General features: G+C 40.3%; 1 protein-coding gene across 1 annotated transcript in view; it reads left to right on the plus strand.

The window, feature by feature from the left end:
• Window positions 1-18,675, plus strand: part of PSMB2 (proteasome 20S subunit beta 2) — a 36,368-nt gene extending 17,693 nt beyond the window's left edge. Inside the window, exons 4-6 of the mRNA XM_059047433.2 lie at window positions 14,389-14,551; window positions 16,067-16,116; window positions 18,441-18,675. Of these exons, the coding sequence (XP_058903416.1) occupies window positions 14,389-14,551; window positions 16,067-16,116; window positions 18,441-18,548 (321 nt within the window). The 3' untranslated portion in view covers window positions 18,549-18,675. The remainder of the gene's footprint in view (window positions 1-14,388; window positions 14,552-16,066; window positions 16,117-18,440) is intronic.
• The last annotated feature ends 3,208 nt before the right edge of the window (window positions 18,676-21,883 follow it).

Raw genomic sequence — 21,883 nt, forward strand, 5'->3', positions numbered from 1 at the left:
TGGAAAGAAAAAGGGAAGGAAGAGGAAATAATCTCTGAATCTTTATAAACTAAAATGCCCTGCCAGAATTCCACATTTCCCTTTCTGATGCCTCCTAATTTGTACAATTTTGTACAGCTGAGAAGTTCCATAGGTGCTGATAGCCATCCATTCAACAAATCCACAGCCTGCATTGTCCTTGGGGCTGAGGAAACAGAGGTGCAAAGCTCAGTGTGTGCCTTCAGATGGGGCAATAGAGAAGTAAATAGTCAACTGTACTGCGGAGTGTGACAAGTACTGCAGTAGCCTTACAGGTAGTTGCTCTGTGAATAGAGCCTAACTTGAGCTTTGAAGGACCAGCTGTCATTAAAGCAAAGATGAAACAGAAAGGAAAACTGGAAGCGCAGACCTGAAGGAGTGTGAGAGAGCAGGTTAGGTTAGGCACAGTGATTTTCTAATGATGTTTGGGGCAGGCACAAATAGTTCTCTGAGCCTCCTATTCCTAATTTTTTATCTGTTTTAACTAGTGGGGTACAGAATACAAAGTAGGGCTCTATTGATGGGAAAACAAATAGAAATAAATATCCTTATATAGTTTTTACTATAAACACTTACATATACAAAATCCATAATCTAAAGTAGTTTGTTAAATATGGCTCAGGGTTTTAGGGGAATGGTAAGAGATTGAAACTAGAGAGGTAGTCCATGTTATGAGGACTTTGATGAAAAAGCATTGTGCTAAAAGCAATGGGCCTCTCTGGAAGCTTGTTGTTAACATGATCAGATGAGATTTGGTGAGATCATTGGCTACTCTTTGGTAGAGCATTTAGGGAAAGTAGAAGAAAGCAGGGAGACCAATGAGGAGCTTTCATGTCCGTTGAAGAGGTAGGAGTAACTTGTGTTGGACCTAGGCTGCTGATGGGGAGCACTGTGTTCTAATAGAAGGGCTTTTTTTTTTTTAGGCTGCACTGTGCGGCATGTGGGGGGGTCTTAGTTCCCCAACCAGGGATTGAACCTATGCCCCCTGCATTGGGAGCACAGAGTCCTAACCACTGGACCGCCAGGGAAGTCCCTAGAAGGGCTTCTAAATAGTCTTTTCTCCAGGATTTCCTAGTTGCTATGGACATCTGAAAACATATACAATTATATATAGTCCTAAATAGTCTTTTCCAGCACACTTACTTCCTAACTCAGGGAGATGAATCAGCTCAGGTGTTCAACACGCAAAGATATTCATGGGTGTGGTGAGTTCCCTGGTGGTCTAGTGGTTAGGATTCCGGGCTTTCACTGCTGTGGCCCAGGTTCAATCCCTGGTTGGGGAACTGAGATCCCATAAGCCAAGTGGCATAGCCAAACTCTCCCCCACAACACACACACACACACACAAAAAAAAAAAAAAACCCAAAAAACCCAAAACAAAGATATTCATGGGCATGCTTAGCATGTACAACTTAATATACATATGCCTTGGGGTGTACAGAGCATGGCTTCTGCACTTGAATTTTTTGAGAACTGACTTAAAGGTATATGGAGTCTTATATTTTCCCTGGACACTGCCAGCTCATGAAAAGAAATTCAAGTGGCCTTGTTGTGGACATGGTATTGTTGGTTTCACCATTGCACAGTCAGCAATTTTATTTTGATGTTATTTGGGAGAAAGCAGTATTTTTGATTAGCAAGTAAAGTTAATGTAGAAAACAAATACTGTGTTAACTAGTTGGTATAATAAGGCATCTGTGCCTTGTTGCATTTCAACTCATTAAATTTCTAAACTTCTAATTACGAGAAGATTACAACTTTCATAGAAGAACCATTCAAACTTGGGGTTAGTGATGGTTTTAGAAAGTAAAATTTACAGAAATTTCATAATTATTGTGGGGTAACTTTAAAATATAATTTTGCTAAAAATTGAGATATACACAGTGTTTAATTTTTTGCTCCTAAAATTCAGATTCATTTGACATTTATTGCACACCTACTACTTCCTAGGCCTTCTTCTAGGAACTTTAACACAGATGAGTACTTTTCATTCCTCACAGCTGTCAGGCAAGCAATACTGTCCTCCACATTCAGATGGGGCACTTGAGACTTCAAGGCTAAGTGGACTGTCTTTTGTAGCACAACTGTAAAGCGATAAAGCCACTTTTGACCTTGAGCCTTTATTATTTTTTTTTCACAAAAACACATGCCTAACTTTTGACTTAACGGCATTTTTAAAACATAGGTTTTTCAAATAATTTAAAAGGTGTTTTGCTTTTAAAGTTTAAAATGTTGGTTGTGGGAATTCCCTGGCGGTCCAGTGGTTAGGACTCTGCACTTTCACTGCCAGGGGCACAGGTTCAGTCCCTGGTCAGGGAACTGTGTGGGGCGGCCAAAAATAAAAATAAAATAAAACGTTGGTTGTAAATGCAGTGACGTTCCTGAGCTTAAGTTCAAGAAATCATCCATTATAAGAATTTTTGCCAGTGTGTTAAGCAAAAATATTTGAACATGAGCTAATCATTGTTAAAGGAGAATGAAGACAATTTTTATATTATGCTTCTGCATCTGCCAGCATCAAACAAGTATACCAAATACACTTTCAGAGAATGAACTAAGGCGGACAAAAGAAATGGGAAACCTTGGTTAGACAGTCTCTCATTTTCAGAGTAAGTTTCTTTTATTTTGTCTTGGGCTTCTGAAAATAAAAGGTTTGCTTCATTTGAGGCACACTTGCTTATTTTTTAATTTAGTGTGAGAATTTATAAACATGGGCTGGTTTGTGTTTTAGCACAACAGAAGATGAGTGTATCTGAAGCAGGAAAGAACAAGGAAAGTCAGTCAGTTTAATTTAACTTCTCTGTGGTGAAGCTCAGTCTAGTATTCTGATTCTGATCAGTTTAAACTCATACTATTTTTTCCATCACAAGATTAAGAGGAAACTATTTTCAACTTCCAACATTGTACCTCCTTTTTTTCCTCTGAGTGGTAACAGTAGGTAACAGGACTGGTCCCAGCTTGTGATCATGAAGGAGCAATAGGCCAGTTTTTTCTCAGCTCCCAGAACTGCTCTCTTCAACTTAGGTGTTCACAGTCTTCGAAATTAGCCTCTCTGCCTCATCTCTCTTCTTTCACTTATTCCTCTGCTTTGTCTCCAGACCTACCAGTCACCCCTTTCTCACTGGCATTCTCTGCTTCATACTGAATTACTTGTACTTCCCCTAACCTCCTAACCTGCTGTGTGTTCTCTCTTGTATCTCTGCCTTTGCCTACTCCACCACTTTGCTGGTCATTCTCCCCTGAATGTACTTCCACATCTCCAAAGGCTAACTCTTAATTGCTGGTTAAAACTCAATTTATCATTTTCCAGGGAAACTCTGTATTTCTCCACATATGTTCGTCACTCATGAGAGCTTCTTTGTGCTCTCATGGCAACCTACAAATACTTCTGCCATAGTGTCCTGTTGTAATTGTTTCCTTTATTGTCTTCCACATGTGAAGTTAGGAATGTGTGTTTGTATAAATAAAACCTCCCAACTGGCTGACTCTTCATTCAGTCTCATGATTTCAGCTATACATTATTTTTTCTTTCCAGCTACTTCTGAATAGCTCAACTTAAGCCTCATTCGGTCTCAGTTGAGTTTTTTACATTGCTCCTCCACCTTTCCCTTTATTGAGCATTCTCTTAACTCCTCTTTTTCCCTCATCTTCTATTCTACTGTTCATTAACTCCGATCCTACTTTCTAAATATTGATATATCTTATATTCCATATCTCCCCCTCCATCCCTACTGCTTCTGCAATGTTCTAACACATGAAAAAGGCTTGTATCGTCATGGGAATGGGAGCAGTTTTCACTGGTTTCTCCATGGTTTACATACTGATGTTCATATTATTATTATTATTATTTTATTTTATTTTTATTTTTGGCTGAGCTGCATGGCTTGCAGGATCTCAGTTCTCCGACCAGGGATTGGACCCGGGCCACAGTAGTGAAAGCCCAGAATCCTAATCACTAGGCCAGCAGGGAACTCCCCTGAAGTTCATATTCTTTAGTCTAGGAAGCCAGTGACAGTATCGTTTCAATTCCTGTTATCCCACTTCCTCTCTGCTTCCTACTGAAATTACCTAATTCACTAAGTATATATGTCCCATATTCACCAATACCCAAATATTCCAGTTCCTCCATGTTTCTTTACCTTCACATATGCTGTTTCCTCCATCTGAAATCTTTCCTACTCCAGTCTACCTTCTCAGCTCCTTCCAGATCCAGGTTTCCATCTTTATCACCTGGCACAATGCTTCTCACATAGTAAATGCTCAAAAACATTTATTGAATTTATAATGTATTCACATTCCACATGCAAAAGTGAAGTTGGTTGGGGCATTCACTCATTTCATAATTATCCTGTGCAGTCTTGGAGAACTCTTGCAGGATTTGGTTGAGGCCTTTTGTAAACTCTATTTTTTTGCTTAAGGCATAGTCACCACTGTTATTAGAAAAAGAGATTGATGGGTTTCCTTAAAAAGGACTCTGTCAGAGAGGATTAAAATCAAGGTGCAAATGATTCTGTATTGCTTAGGCATTAGGGATAAGTAGTTCTTCCCCCGCCCAGCCCTATCCCCATCCATCTCTTAGAGCTGGGAAAAGTACTTGGTCACAAGGACAGTTGGAAGCTGCTGAAATCGTTTAGATTTTTTTAAAGTGTTTGAAATAGTGAACATTGAAATTCCAGTATAGGTACAAAGTCTTTCTTTAATTAAAATGGCAAAATTGACATTGACATTTTAAAGTTATACCACCAAACCCAGCCAAAGCAGATAGCTAATAAATTCTGTTGGTTATTGGAAACAAGCTCCTCATTCAGAGTTCCGAGCACCAGTGTAAGAAAATAACAGTGGATCCATTTTATTTATTAACAAAGTTGAAAAATTGGGCATTGGCAAAGCAGTTAAGGTGTTGGCATCTATTTATATTTATTTAGTACCTACTACATATCTTGCATAGTTGTAGACCCTTTAGAGGAGTCATAGTGGTCTGACGTTAAACCTGCCCTTTTAAAACTTAAAATATTATTGGTCATATAAGATGTAATACATGAAATAGAGGACAATAGATGCTGGTATGCAAAATAGTACATTCTGAACTATTTGAGGGTGAAACTGACATTTACATATTGAATCATATTTTCACACTAATTTCCATTTTGTGGAGGCAGCATCGTTTCCTAGAAAAGCACACAAGTCTTGGGATCAGAAAGCCTGAATTCTGGTCCTGACTCAGCCCTGTGGTTTAGGGTAAGTCACTGTCCCTTCTTTGAACCCGAGTCCCCACATTTGTGAGAGGCACATTGGATAAACTAGATGAGCTCTTAGATCCCTTCTAACTCTGTAAACTGCATTTTTGTGAAATATTCTCGGTGCCAAAGATGGAATTTTAGGCAGCTTTGGCAATCGGCTGGACTAAATGAAATAGCAGGCACTGTTTCCTTCAAAGCCTAGTCTCTGTTTAGAAGTCTGTTTATTGAAACACTGTCATCATTAGCTAAATCCTTTGTCCCGTTGGTGGTTCTGCCTCTCCTACCAAATTCTCGACCCACAGGGAATGGGATTATGCTTCACACGCTTAATGTTCCAAGATGTGTAGCACATTGCAAAAGAAACTGCATCGTTCTCCGAGGCACCTCACTCATAGCGACGTTGTCCTATTCAATTAGAGGTGGCAAAGGCTGGCCTGGCTCCAAAGGAAGACTGTCAATTCCTCTCCTTTTCTGTGTCCACGCTCGGCAGGATGCTTCCTCACGCCCACCTCTCTCCCCCTTCCTGTGACTTTGGCTTCCGCCAGATGTCACACCGCTGCTTGTCACCACCCAGACTCTTCACTGATTTTTGTTGTTTCAGTGTATTTATCACAACTGTACTCTTGAGCTGTAAAATTTATGGAATTTCACACTCTTCTTAATCACTACAGTGTTTCTTTTTCATGAGAGGGAATATACAAGGAGTTGTATGCACAAGAGTTAGAGGGAAGGAAATGCTCCATCAAACTGAAGGAAAGTTTGCATGTGTGTGCCATGTACACCCCCCACTCCCAAATGTACAAGGAAACTGAGCTCAGATGTGCAAAGTGAAACTGAACTCCATTCTGCAGGGCTCAGAGGTACTTAGGAAGTCCATTTCAATCCCAGGGAGAGGGACATAAGAGATGTGCTTATTGGCTAATTCCCCTGGCTTAAATTGTATTCCTTTTAGCAACCAAAAAAAGGTGGATAATTTATTGACACTCTGTGGTAGTACATCTCCTCCTTCTTCTTTTTTTTTGAGCCTCACCTCGCGGCTTGTGGGATCTTAGTTCCCTGACCAGGGATTGAACCCGAACCCAGTCCCTTGACAGTGAAAGCTCAGAGTCCTAACCACTGGACCACCAGGGAATTCCCTGGTACATCTTCTTGATCTTATTATTATCTAATCAGATCTGTTAATAATGCTGTCAGATCCTAAAAATGGTGGTGGTGGTGGTGGTGGTGGTATTACTATGTAACAGGCATTTCATTGAACAGTTTACATTTATTTATTTAAACCTTGCCATAACCCTGTAATGATGGATACTCTTATTATCCCTGTTGTATAGATGAGGAAATCTCAAAATGACTTAAAGCTCTTCACTTTAAAAATAAGCTTACCTCATGTATTTTTTTAAGGGAGGAAGAGATACCAATTTATCTAGGTTTTTTTCTTTTCTTCTTTCTCTACTTGTAAAAAGAGGCAAAATTTTGGTGGTATTTTATTTTAGAAACTAAAGTTCATTTTGTGTTCCCAGGATGGTTCATTTAAATTTTTTTCTTTGTGTGTCAGTTAGATACAACTTTAAAACTAAGCACGTTGGCATTTGTACTGCAAACCATTGATGGTGATCCTCATGGCCATTGGACAGAGAGTGTCTCAGCTAAATGTTTAAATTCATTTATTGGTCACTCGGATGTTTAGGTTAGTTCAGAATTATGTATAGATACTGTTCCTCCCCTTGGGGACCTCATAACTTTGCTTTATTACTTAGACTTACTATCTAAATAATTAGAATAGTAGAGACAACCAAAGACTGATTATATCATGCACAGGATAAGGATTACTTCGTTAAAGATACAGAATTCCTGGCAATTTTATCATGATTGATTAGTGTTCACATTCCTTCAGGTTAATTGGCAAATTCTCATGTTGTACTGATCATGGGAAAGAAGGGAACTGATGAAAAAGTAGCTAGAAAGTGAGGCTTAGTACTCAGGATGGACATACCTGTAAGGGTGGAAATAGTATGAAGGTACTTAATAAGTGGTAATTTGCTCTCCAAATCTGGATGTAGGATTTGTTGTTTTTGTTTTTTCAGGCTTCCAGGAAAATGTCTCTGTGCCTGTGTCAATTTCAAGATAGGTTAGGGTGGGTGTACTGTGAAGTAGATATGCTCTAAGTGTCAGCGCTTATGAGTGTTTGTGACAGTGAATACCTTCACCTTAGGGCTCCTTCCAAGAGTCCAGGAAGGAGAGAGGAGGAAACTCATACATTTCTACCATGTGTCAGGCAGTGTGCTGGGCACTTCTTATAAACATCCCACCATATCCCTTTAGGAAGATGTATATGAGGTGTTTATTTTCCTTTAAAATTTTATTTATTTTCCTTTAAAAATTAAAAACAATCTATTGAAGTATAGTTGATTTATAATGTTTCAGGTGTACAGTGATTCAGATATATATATATATTCTTTTTCAGATTATTTTCCATTATAGGTTATTAAAAGATACTGAATGTAGTTTCCTGTGCTATACAGTAGATCCTTATATATCTGTATCTATTAATCCCAAATTCCAAATATATCCCCCCCTTCCCTTGTGGTAACCGTAAGCTTGTTTTCTGTGTCTGAGTCTGTTTCTGTTTTGTAAATAAGTTCATTTGTATCATTTTTTTAGATTCCACATATATGTGATAGCATATGATATTTGTCTTTTTCTGTCTGACTGACTTCACTTAGTGTGATAATCTCTGGGTCCATCCATGTTGCTGCAGATGGTATTATTTCATTATTTTTTTATGACTGATTAATAATTAATTGTGTGTGTATGTATATGTATCTGTGTGTGTGTGTGTGTGTGTATATATATATATATATATACATATATATACACACACACACACACACACACACATACACACACCCCCCCCACATCTTTATCCATTCATCTGTTGATAGACATTTAGGTTGCTTCCATATCTTGGCTATTGTAAATAGTCCTGCTGTGAACATTGGGGTGCATGTGTCTTTTCAAGTTAGAGTTTTCTTTGAATATATGCCCAAGAGTGGGATTGCTGGATCATATGGCAACTCTATTTTTAATTTTTTAAGGAACCTCCATACTGTTCTCCATAACTGCACCAATTTACATTCCCACCAACAGTGTAGGAGGGTTCCCTTTTCTTCACACCCTCTCCAGCATTTGTTATTTGTAGATTTAAAATTATGGCCATTCTGATGGGTGTGACGTGGTACCTCATTGTAGTTTTGATTTGCATTTCTCTAATAATTAGCAGTGTTGAGCATCTTTTCATGTGCTTTTTGGCCATCAGTATGTCTTTTTTTTTTAAAATAATAATGGCCAATTTTTAAAAATTAATTAATTAATTTTTGGCTGCGTTGGGTCTTTGTTGCTGCATGCCAGCTTTCTTTAGTTGTGGTGAGTGGGGGCTACTCGTCATTGCAGTGCGTGGGCTTCTCTTTGCAGTGGCTTCTCTTGTTGTGGAGCATGGGCTCTAGGCATGCAGGCTTCAGTAGTTGTGGCACGCAGTCTCAATAGTTGTGGCTCACGAGCTCTAGAGTGCAGGCTCAGTAGTTGTGGCATACAGGCTTAGTTACTCCATGGCATGTAGGATCTTCCCGGACCAGGGCTCTAACTCTTGTCCCCTGCATTGGCAGGCAGATTCTTAACCACTGCGCCACCAGGGAAGTCCCCATCAGTATGTCTTTGAAGATAGGTCTTCTGCCCATTGTTTGTTGAGTTGTATGAACTGTTTGTATATTTTGGAAATTAATCCCTTATTGGTTGCATCTTCTGCAAATATTTTCTCCCATTCCATAGGCTATCTTTTCATTTTGTTTATGGTTTCCTTTGCTGTGCAAAAGCTTTTAACTTTAGGTCCCAGTTTTTTATTTTAATTTTTGTTTCCATTATTCTAGGAGACGTATCCAAAAAGATATTGCTGCAATTTATGTCAGAGTGTCCTGCCTACGTTTTCCTCTAGGAGTTTTATAGTATCCTGTCTTAACATTTAGGTCTGTAATCCATTTTGAGTTTATTTTTGTATATGGTGTTAGAGAATGTTCTAATTTCATTCTTTTTTTATTCTTTTTTTTTTTGCACTACACGGGCCTCTCACTGCTGTGGCCTCTCCCACTGCAGAGCACAGGCTCCGGACGTGCAGGCCCAGTGGCCATGGCTCATGGGCCCAGCCGCTCCGTGGCATGTGGGATCCTCCTGGATCAGGGCACGAACCCATGTCCCCTGCATCGGCAGGCGGACTCTCAACCACTGCGCCACCAGGGAAGCCCTAATTTCATTCTTTTACATGTAGCTGTCCAGTTTTCCCAGCACCACTGTTTGAAGAGGCTGTCTTTTCTCCATTGTGCCTCCTTTGTCATAGATTAATTGACTTTTAGTGCATGGGTTTATTTCTGGGCTTTCTATTCTGTTTCATTAATCTGTGTGTCTGTTCTTGTGCCAGTACCATACTGTTTTGATTGCTGTAGCTTTGTAGTATAGTCTGAAGTCAGGGAGCATGATTCCTCCAGCTCTGTTTTTCTTTTTCAAGATTGTTTTGGCTATTTGGGGTATAGTTGACTATATGAGGAATTTATCTTATATCTCAGTGCTAGGAGTGGATGGGCTTCTCTTGAGTGCTTACCCTGTTTATTTCATGGACACTGTGAACTTCATAGGTGATTGTGTTTCCCTAGTAATTACTTTAGCATTTACTGAGGCTTTACTATGTTTTGGGTACTATGCTTGTTTATATGCATTATCTCTTTGAGTCTTCAGTGCAGCCTTTTTGTAGTAGGTATTATCCCATGTTTTCAATGAAAATATTTTCAGAGAGGTTAGGTTACTAACTTTTCTAAAGCTACACGACTGGTCATAGAGCTGGATTTCAAACTCAGGTCTAACTGTAATGTAGCCCAGCTGTTTCTTCCTGAGATATTTGTTTAAGCCACTGTTCTCCTCTTCATTTAATTCTAAATGCCTGTAGCATAATTTTTAAAATTTACTTAGCAACCTATGTCTAAAGAAAAGTAGAAAGAGAAGGACCTAGGAGCCTAGAAAAAAGCAGCAATATTATGTGCAATCATAGGATACTGGCAGTCAACTTAAACTTCAACCAGTTCTCAGAAGTAGGACCTATCACTTTCTGACATTTGTTTAGTGATTTTCTTAATCTTTCTTCTTGTGATACTAGGCATTAGCCACATATGTATTAAAACATATATAATGCCTTCTGGTATGATTATTATTCACTCAGCAAATATTTACTGAACATATACTATATGTTTATACATCATTGAACAAGCCAGACACAATCCTGCCTTCGTGGAGTTTATAATTGGTATAAATATTTGAATAGGTGGATTGTGTCTTACACATACTATGTGTTTCCCTAAACACACCACAGTCACACATGTATATGCTGTAAGAGTTTCAAAAAATTGAATGGCTTGGAATTTGTCTTATTCCAGGAAAACACTATTGCATCAAGAATATGAGGAAATGTAACAGTCAAGAAACCCATCACTATGGCTTTGTCACTTTGAATGTCATGATTCTTAGAGGAGTAAAAGAGTAGCAGTATATGAGACGTTATTTGAAATTAAAAGAAAAAAAATAGTGTGAGCCAGAGATCTTTGATGGAGCATTGTCAAAAGAATTTCAGAAACTGCAAGTTGTTACACAGATGTATTGATTTAATTAGTCTAAATAACACCATTTATTTATACTTAAGCATCTCACACATGCAAAAGTTGGTGATTCGAGGTCACACAATAATTTATGAGTTATCTTCTATACCATGTGTTATAGCTTCTGAATACCAGCTTTGACGTGTGTGTGTCAGATGCTTAAGTATAAGTAAATGATATTATATAGACCAGTTAAGCAATACAGTTTGCTTCTGAAATTCCATTGACATCTTCATGTAAAAATTTTTTGGTGGTGGCTTTTAAAGATCACATTAATTGTTTTAAACACAGTTTAAGTGTAGGCAAGAGTCTCACTGGAGACAGAGCATATGTAGGTTCTGCTGGTTAGGTCTCTAGTTATCTGGGTGGATCCTTAATATACCATTGCAACTCAATAAAATTGTTTTGGTTAGCCGTAAAAGGGGTATTCTCCAGTGAATGGAGAAGAGTAGAGTTATCCTCTTAGCAAAAAGATGAACTTACTTTGTGATAGGTAAGAAACTATATTATTAAACCTCTTGGGGAAGGAAACCAGTTAGAATCTCCTTGCTATATATTTCTCTCTCTGTTTTGCTATTTGAATTTTAACTATAAGAACACTATAGTGTTATAGTCTTAGTATTCTTTGTCTGCCTGATTTTGCATTACTGTTCTCACAGTTTAAAAATCTATATATTATATATTTTTAGGTAATTTAGACAGTTTTGTTGTTGTTTAAAGTGGTAAGCTGTCAAAAGGAGACTGGGGTGTAGCTAATATACTAAGAATTCAGGTAGCATTTTTTTCTTCCAGAGTTTGGGATGCCTCACCTCTATTATTTTTTTCTCACCGTATTTCATAGAAGACAGAAAGGGGAAGGATTAATTAACTCAGTTTTACACATAAGGAAACATGTGCTCATAGGGGTTAAGTGTCTTGCCTAAGGTCAGACTTACTAAGAATGTAGTCACAGAATGTGGCAGAGAATTCCAGAGCCTGGCAAAGTGTAGCACGCTACTTACTGGGAAATGTGATAGGCAGATTATTTTCTCTAAAGACTTGACTATTGCTGGTCAATTCTTAACTCCTGAGACTATTCACCATCTTATCCCCAAGGCAGAAACTTGTTTGCAGGTTAGGGCTACTCTGTACTCCAAGGGAAATATTACTTAGCACAGCTGGCTTGGAATTCCAAATAAGTATATGATATTTTCATGTGTTCTTCTAACATGAGTTAGAATGTTTCTTCAGGCTGCCAAGTGCCCATGTTAATCAGTGTTCAAAGAATACAAAGCATCACTTTTAAGACCATTAGCTGTTATTACTTTATGCCCCATAATTGGATGCATAAATGTATTTTATTTCATTTAACGTGCATTTAATCGAATATGTAAGTTTAGGGACGGGCATATAACCATGGGCACGGCCTGCTCACAAGCCACTATGGCAAATGCAAGAGGGAGAACACACTTTGCAGAGAAAAAGGAAGTCATTTTACATGGGAGTCTCACCACTAATGCCTAGGAGCATAGACAGGCCATGGTAAATGGCCCACCTGGTATAGAAAAAGAATCATCCATTTGGAGATGAAGAGTAAGGCAGACTTAGTTAAGGTTCTCTGTGGAAACCTGCATTTTTAGACGTGCAGGTAATACAAAGAAAGGATACCTATAAATAGGTTATTATAAGTACTGTTTATTTATCTCACTGATAAAAATTACTTCTTAGTTACCTTAGCAGACCCTTATTATATTAGAAAAATATTAGCATTTCACCTAAATCTACAGTTCTTCTAGAGTTACCACATTTCTTTGTATTTATGAACTTCCATTATTACTGTCTGCAATAAAAGTTTAGTGATTTGGAAATTCCCTGGCAGTCCAGTGGTTAGGACTTTGAGCTTTCACCACCTGTGGTGTGGGTTTGATCGCTGGTCGGGGAACTAAGATACTGCAAGCTGTGTGACACAGCCAAAAAAAATGTTTACTGGGGCTTCCCTGGTGGCGCAGTGGTTGGGAGTCTGCCTGCCGATGCAGCAACGCGGGTTTGTGCCCCGGTCCTGGAGGATCCCACATGCTGCGGAGCAGCTGGGCCCGTGAGCCATGGCCGCTGGGCCTGCGCGTCCGGAGCCTGTGCTCCGCGACGGGAGAGGCCACAGCAGTGAGAGGCCCGCGTACTGCAAATTAAAAAAAAAAAAAAAAAAGTTTACTGATTTGACTTAAATATTTGAGACTTTCTACCCTTCCCTACCACAAGACTTGTTTCTTTTATTCTTTTTTTAAAAACTCTTTTCTTTTTTAATAGTTGATACACAATATTATGTTAGTTCCAGGTATACAGCAAAATGATTCAGTTTTATATATACTTTTTTTCAGATTATTTTCCATTATAGGTTATTACAAGATTTTGAATATAGTTCCCTATGTTATACAATAAATAAATCCTTGTTGCTTATCTATTTTATGTATAGTAATTTGTTAATCCCGTACTCCTAATGTATACCTCCACTTCCTTTCCCCTTTGGTAACCATAAGTTTATTTTCTATGTCTGTGAGTTAGTTTCTGTTTTGTATATAGATTCACTTGTATTGTTTTAAATTCCACATATAACTGATATCATATAATATTTATCTTTCTCTGACTTACTTCACTAAGTATTATCTAGGTCCATCCATGTTGCTGCAAATGGCAATAATTCAGTCTTTTTTATGGCTGAGTAATAGTCCATTGTATATATGTACCACATCTTCTTAAGCCAGTCATCTGTTGATGGGTACTTGGGTTGTTTCCATGACTTGGCTATTGTAAATAGTGCTGCTATGAACATTGGGGTGTGTGTATTGAATTAGAGTTTTGTCTTTTCTGGACATATACCCAGATGTGGAATAGCTGGATCATATGGTAGCTCTGTTTTTAGTTTTTAAAGGAACTTCTGTATTGTTTTCCACAGTGGCTGCACCAATTTACATTCCCACCAACAGTGTTGGAGGGTTCCCTTTCCTTCCAGTTTACCATTTGAGATTTTGGTCCAGTTGTCCAGACTGAACCTTCTTATTTTGGATGATGTGTTTGGAGCTGCAGCTTTCTTTAGCCTGTGGCCTGACACTCTCAGAATTGTGTGTGTTGGTTTTAGCTATTAGGAAAAATGCAAGAACCCCCATGCTTTGCCTTTGAAATGCTTTTGTAACAGGTTTTGGTCCATGGACTTTAAGAAGCAGCTTTTTCACATACCTTAAAGTGCTCCAAATGCTCTTTGTTCAGAGAAAACAAGCTGACCTCCCTTTACCTCTGACCGCACTCTGGGTCCTTTAGATTTGTCTGAATCTTTACTTTCATCATGATTTAATCAGCTGCTGCTATTTTCTTATTTATCAAGAGTTGGAATGTTCCTATTTCCATGAGGAGAGGTGTTGGTGCTATTGCTTAGACCATCACTTTGCAGTGTCTTTCCTTTGCAGACCCCATATCATGTCAACCTCCTCCTGGCTGGCTATGATGAGCATGAAGGTCCAGCGCTCTACTACATGGACTACCTGGCAGCCTTGGCAAAAGCCCCTTTTGCAGCCCACGGCTATGGTGCCTTCCTGACTCTCAGTATCCTGGACCGGTATTACACACCAAGTAAGTTTCAGCTCTCTAAATGTAGGGAGCAGTAGCAGAGCCCTGTCCTCAGCTGTTTCCTGGTTTTGTGCACAACCCCCTGGAGTTGGGTGGCCAGGGCTTGAAAAGAGGCTGGATCCTAAGAAGCACATGCAGGTGCCCTCTGGAAGCTTTCTCCTGTAGGTCATTAGGGTTATGGAAAAGCTGATCGAATTCCCTCTTCTGCCAGATAAAACGAGGTATTGCATATGCCCAGAGCTGGGTTTTGTTTTGTTTTAAAGGGGAGTTGGAGTAAAACTATAATTCTTCAGTTACAAAAGTTCAGTTTTTTCACTCATTTTGCCCTAGTTAGGTGCTCATTAGCTTCTCAGGTGTAAAGAATGAGCAAGTAAACCAAGTGGTTTGTATGTTTGTTTTGAGCTTGTGGTGATGAACAGGTCTCCAGCATGACAACTGAGGGTTTCTTTTCTTAAATACCAAAGCTTTCTAAGGTCATAGCCTGAGATGTTCCCTTGGTTCTTATCTCCTAATGGCTACCCCCTCCTACAAGAAAAAGCTGGCTCTCTACTTGTCCATGAACCATCAGCTTGGCAAACCTCCAGACACTGGGATGCTTTTGTGTTAAGTTCTATTTTCTAACCCCAATCCTAACCTCAGCTTCAGCCACTGTGAGCAATAGACAGTTGGGATTCTCAGCTTTGACAAGCTATAGATGTAGCACAGGTAACCAGTTTTCTCCTTACATTCCATTCATCCCTGTCCGTATAGTAAGAATCTGGCTTGTTCATTCCGTTTTTGGTGCTGCCCTCTCACTCAACCTCAGCCATGCCAGAGCTCCAGGCCACATCCTAAAAAGAATTAGCCTAGCCTCCTAGTGACTGTTTCCTGATTTGGCATCTGTCAATAATACAGCTGACTCGCCCACCAAAATAACCACCAACCACCCCTGAAGCCTAACTGCATAATATGTCATCCCAGTTTGCCATGCCTGTGGACAGTTCCTTTGGCTCCTATTTTATGAGAGACTCAGCCCCATCCTATGAATTCTCTTTCCATTGTTAAACTGAGGCCCAGCTGGCAAAGTGAGGCTAAAGCACTGGCCCTGTCCTCCCTTTCCCTGATTTGCAGCTGGCTAGGGCAGATGGAGCTGATTTAAGCCCTGGTCTAAAGGGGGGCTGGGGGCGTTGGGAGTTGGGGATGGGCTATAAAGAAGAGGCAGGCCGCTGGACTTCTCTAGAGGCAAGCCCTGGCCATGGGAGGCAGAATTCCGTCATGCTCTCCCTTCTCTGTAGCAAATCAATTTGCAATGGCTTGTGGCTGCCTGAGCATTGGGTGTGGGGCACCTTCAACTGCATATGGAATAAGTTTGTTGCAAGCCAGAAGGCTAGGCATTTTTTTTTTTTTTTGCCTTTTCTGTTGTGTGGCATTTGTGTGGCATGCTGACCTGAAAAAGTTTGAAACTTAGTCAAAAGTTGCAGCAGAGAGTTGGACTTAATGTCAGCACCTTGAGTGCCTGGGCTCTGTGTTCTCTTTCAGCTATCTCACGTGAGAAGGCAGTGGAGCTTCTTAGGAAATGTCTGGAGGAGGTGAGTAGCTCCCATGGGATCCTGAAAGGAATGTTTTGTCTGTTTGCCAATATTGTTCCCGTTCCTCAGTTGTGTTTTTTTCTGATCCTTGCCAGAGGTATAATAAATATCCACTAACCAGATGTGAAGTTGCTATCAGGGGTAGAGTTTGGTACATAACAAGCTTATTTTTTTGCTCATGGGTCACCTTCTCATCAATGTCAATTTTATAATTTAATTAATTTTCTTTTTGGTTCATCCAGACTAGTGGTTCTCAAATTTTAGCATGTATAAGAATCATCTGGGGAGCTTGTTTCTTAAAAAAGCCAGATTCATGCTTTCCACCCCACTCCCCACCCAATTCTGATTCAGTGGTCCTGGTGTAGATCTTGAGAATATTTTAACCAGCAGTCCCAAGTGATTTTGCTGCAGGTGGTAACTGGGGCCATACTTTAAGAACTATTGTGCTAGATTTTATACCTGCTCTATTTTTGTGCTACCTGGAGTTGTCATAAAGTCTGCTCCCTTGGGGACTTCCCTGGTGGTGCAGTGGTTAAGAATCCGCCTGCCAACTCAGGGGACATGGGTTCGACCCCTGGTTTGGGAAGATCCCACATGCTGTGGAGCATCTAATCCATGTGCCACAACTACTGAGCCTGCACTGTAGAGCCCACGAGCCACAACTACTGAAGTCCTTGCGCCTGGAGCCCGTGCTCCTCAACAAAGAGTAGCCCTCACTCGCTGCAACTAGAGAAAGCCTGCATACAACAATGAAGACCAAACGCAACCAAAAAAAAAAAAAAAAAGTCTGTTCCCTTAGCAGTACATAAGTTTGGGAGGGAAAGCCTCTGCTGGGAATTCAGGAGGCCATAGAAGGTAACTAAGAGGCTTTGGGCAGTAGGGGAGAGTAGCCCTTAGTTTATGAGGCCAGGAACACAGGCCCTGCCCATTCCAATACTACTCCTAGGAGTCTAAGGCTCTGGGGTATGAATGGAAGATGAGGAGGAAAAGAAAGCAGCTCCTGTAGGCTTTTTAATTCTTTTACTGTTCTTGTAGCCTAAGGATGAACTTGAATTCTTGGTCTAGTGAGAAGAGAGTAGGAGGTTGAGAGCAGGTGGTAGCATTGGACAGTAATGTCAGTTTGCCTCTTACACAAGCCTGTCATTTTCAGTCCATAGTGCCCCTTTTTCCTCTTGTTTGTAAATCCCCTTTCCAAAGCAGAAGCTGAGAATAAACTCATGTGCTTTTCTTATTAACCATTCAGCCAAGAGGCCATATTAGTCCAGCAGCCCCAAGTGTTGCAAGGGGCTGCCAGGAAGAAGCCACTGGAATATCGAATGCTTTGAGACTTTATTCCCCAAGGATCCTAAATATGATTATTTTATAAACCCACATTTCCTTATTGTCACCTTTTCTTGATCTTGGATCTGGTTTCTGGACACAGGAGTCATCAGCCATAGAGGACTGTAGAAATAGAAATGGTTTTTGCTGTCCAGTCCTCATCTGTAAAGGAGATGGGAAACATCAAAAGAGAGAGGGCTTAGGCCTGGAGAGGTGTACATTTCCAGCATATGCCCCTAAGGGAGCATGTGGAGCTTTGTGCCTCCTATCTAGAGACTAAGTGAGGTGTCCAGGAAGAGTAGACCACAGAAGCAAAGATTTCCTCCAGCTGTGTTTCTCAATAATCTCCAGCCAGGTTAATGTGGCCGTCTGGTTTTATGCACATAGACCACAGCTCCTTTGGAATAGCCTCTCAAGCAGAGAGTCTCATGAAAGCCCAGAGGTATTTCTTTAATGACAGGTTAGCTTGTATTGGAGGAGACAGAAGCGGGAGTTGTTCCAAGAGTAGTTCTGAGGCCATCCTTCCCACCCACCCCCCCCAGCTGTACACACAAACACATACACATCTGGTCCTTTTAATGTGGGCGGGTGACTGGAGCAAACTGTTGGGACCTAGGAGTACATGGCTTTGGTCCAAAGCTTGTTCCTAGGGCAGTCACTCCTTGGTTGGCTTGTTACCTTGAGACACTTTAAAAGGGAAGTCTGTGTTTACCAGGCTAATTGGTGGCAAATTGTGAGGAATAGAGCATTAGATTGTCTCATTCTTCATCAGCCGACTGACCAGAGTCAAGCCCTCAGCCCTTGCTCACTACCTTCCAGTCAGCCTCCACCTGCAGTCTGGGCTTTCCTCAGTGTCCTAGTACCAACTGCCTCCAATAGGATACCAGCGCCACAAAAGCAGAGATTATTATTTGCTTATATGCCCAGTGCCTAGAACAGAGCCTGGACCACAGTTAGTTCTCAATAAAAATGTTTTGACTGATTTCCTTCATGCTTCTCTGCAGCTCCAGAAACGCTTCATTCTGAATCTGCCAGCCTTCAGTGTTCGAATCATTGACAAGAATGGCATCCACGACCTGGACAACATTTCCTTCCCTAAACAGGGCTCCTAACGTCATGCCCTCCCTCCCACTCGCCAGGGAACTTTTTTTGATGGGCTCCTTTATTTTTTTCTACTCTTTTGATGTGTGCTCTCCATAGATGGTTATTTCAGAATAAAGCTGACTATGGATAAATTGAGTGCTCTGGGTTGAGTCTCAGTTTACCTAACATCACCTCAGGAAGGAAGTGGAGGGCGGATTACCTGCATTGGACTTTTTGCCAGGACTGTCTTTCCTCCTGCCCCTTTCCCTTCATTAATGCTCTGATTGCCCTTTAGCAGCTGACAGCTTGCTTGCTAATGTTTCATTCCCTCTAAAGCAGTGGTTCTTTATTGCCCCTAAGCTTAAACATTTTTAACTTAATTAATTTGAATAGGTAATAATGTACCTATAGATTGACATATATACACTAATATGTATAAAATAAGTAACTAATAAAAACCAGGTGGATAGCACAAAGAACTCTACTTCACTTTGCTGTACAGTAGAAACTAACACAACATTGTAAAACAACTATACCCCCAATTTAAAAAAAAAGAAAGAAACATAAATAAAAAGTAAAACTGTAAAACATCTAGAAGAGCCCCACCCAAAAAAATAATTGTTATTGAGCCATGAAAAAAAAGGCAAACAGTACAAAAACACACAGTAAAAATGTTTCTCCCATCCCTATAATTTAATCACCTTCTTCCCTTCCCAGAGGAAACTTCAGCTACTAATTTCTTATCTAACCTTTAAGAGATACACTGTTCTTGTATAAAATATGTACATGCACATGTCCCTTTTAAAAAATATTTTTAAATGTTCTGCATATTGCTTTTTTTCATTTAACAATGTGTTGGAGATTGTTTTTTTTTGTTTTGTTTTGTTTTTTTGCGGTACGTAAGCCTCTCACTGTTGTGGCCTCTCCCGTTGCGGAGCACAGGCTCCAGACGCACAGGCTCAGCGGCTGTGGCTCACGGGCCTAGCCGCTCCGCGGCATGTGGGATCTTCCCGGACCAGGGCATGAACCTGTATCCCCTGCATCGGCAGGCGGACTCCCAACCACTGTGCCACCAGGGAAGCCCTGGAGATTGTTTTTATATCAGTACCTAAATAGCTACCTTATTGTTGTTGACAGTTGCATAATATTCCATGAAATTGGTGTACTGTAAGTGGTTAACCAGGTATCTGTTTTACTTCCTAACCTAGCTTTTTGGAAATGAGTAATGTAGATGTTTTTTGATTGGTGCCACTAAAACAGTGTTTTTTTGGTTTTGTTTTGTTTTTTTATTTATTTTTGGCTGTGTTGGGTCTTCGTTCTGTGCGAGGGCTTTCTCTAGTTGTGGCAAGCGGGGTCCACTCTTCATCGCTTTGTGCGGGCTTCTCACTATCGCGGCCTCTCTTTGTTGTGGAGCACAGGCTCCAGACGTGCAGGCTCAGTAGTTGTGGCTCACGGGCCTAGTTGCTCCACAGCATGTGGGATCTTCCCAGACCAGGGCTCGAACCCGTGTCCCCTGCATTAGCAGGCAGATTCTCAACCACTGTGCCACCAAGGAAGCCCCAAACAGTGGTTCTTAACCAGATGTCTGTATGAGTCACCTGGGGAAGTTTTCTTTTTTAGTCTACATGATTAAGCTGCATTCACTCCCGGATTCTAACAAACAGGTTTGGGACCTAGACTAGGAATATTTTTTTAAAGCTTCTAATCTTAGGTGATGATAGAGAACCACCAGATTGAAGCTTTTTTGGAGCAGTGGTCCTCAAACTTTAGCATGCATCCCAACTTCCTTACAAACACAGCTTGCTGGGTCCTACTCCTGTAGTTTAGGGTGTGGCCTGAGATTTTACATTTCTAATTTTCCAATTGATGCTGATGCTGCTGGTCTGGGAACCATACTGTGAGCACCATTTGGTCTTAAACTAAGGTAAGCCCTACTTTATTCCATTCTGTGCTACTCTTAATACCACATACAATAGGTTTTTGGTTTATCTGAGGCGAAATATATCATCTCTCTAAGATACTCCGTATAGATCAGCACATTTGTATTAACAGTATTTGACTAATATCAAATTGAATGTCGTACACTTTTTAATACACCGATGGTAAATGCTTTATACCATAAGAAGCAAGCTAATCATTGAATAAATGGGCAAAAGAGATGATTCACATGACCATAGCTGGTTATTCATCAAACACCACCATCAGTATGCATTGGTGTGGTCTTTTGGCTAGATTCCTGAATCTCCTTCCAAGGCATCTATTTTAAAGCTCCACAGGTGATTCTTATGCTTGCCCCAGTTGAGTGCCACTACTAAGGCATGAGCAGTCCTGCTTCATGGTTTTCCCATCTGTAGAATGGTCAAAATTGTATGAGGATTCCATGTGCAAATATAAAGCATTTGGAACAGGGCCTGGTATGTGGTCAGTGCTCAATAAGTACATAATTATTGATAAACTTGTTATTGTGCATCCAAGCCTCACCAGGAATGAAATTGTTGTCTGCCTTTGAATATAAGTGTCCCCAGGGCAGTCTCATAGGCAAGCCTACCAGCCCACCCTGACTTCCAGTCTGTTTTCTCCAATCCAGATCTCTTTTCTGAGCTCAAGATACACTTAATTCTAGGTATCTCACCCCCTAGTCATAGGGACATCAAACTCAGCATGTCTAAATCTGAGCCTTACCATCAGCCCCCAGCTCCCAAGTGCCCAAGCCAGAAACCTAGGCATCATTTATCTTTGATAAGCTTATTTTGGAATAAATTTGGTTTTTCAGAAAAGTTGCAAAGATAACACAGAGTTTCCTTATACCCCTCACCTAGTTTCCCCTGATGTTAACATGTTACATTTGTATAAACTAAGAAGCCAACATTGGTTGGCACATTAGTATTGATATTAACTAAACTCCAGCCTTTATTCAGATTTCACTGATTTTTCCACTAATGTCCTTTTTCTGTTCTAGAATATGATCCAGGATACCATATTGCATTTAGCTGGGCATCATGTTTGATGCCTTCTTTATCTCCAACCTTCATATAGTCACCAAGTTCTGGCAGTTTTACTTCCTAAATCTTTTTTATTATTATTAATTTTTATTGGATTATGCTTGCTTTACCTTCCTAAATCTTTTAATGAAAATCTCCATCTCCATTATCTGAATTCCCCAACCAGGGATTGAACCCGGGCCATGGCAGTGAAAGCCTGGAATCCTAACCACTAGGCCACCAAGGAACTCCCTTTCTTGGATATTTTTTTCCATTTATTTATTTGTTTTTGGCTGCATTGGGTCTTTGTTGCTGCGTTCAGGCTTTCTCTAGTTGTGTCAAGCTGGGGCTACTCATCATTGCATTGTGTGGACCTGTCATTG

Source organism: Kogia breviceps, chromosome 1 (genome assembly GCF_026419965.1).
Source record: "Kogia breviceps isolate mKogBre1 chromosome 1, mKogBre1 haplotype 1, whole genome shotgun sequence".
NCBI lineage: Eukaryota > Metazoa > Chordata > Mammalia > Artiodactyla > Physeteridae > Kogia > Kogia breviceps.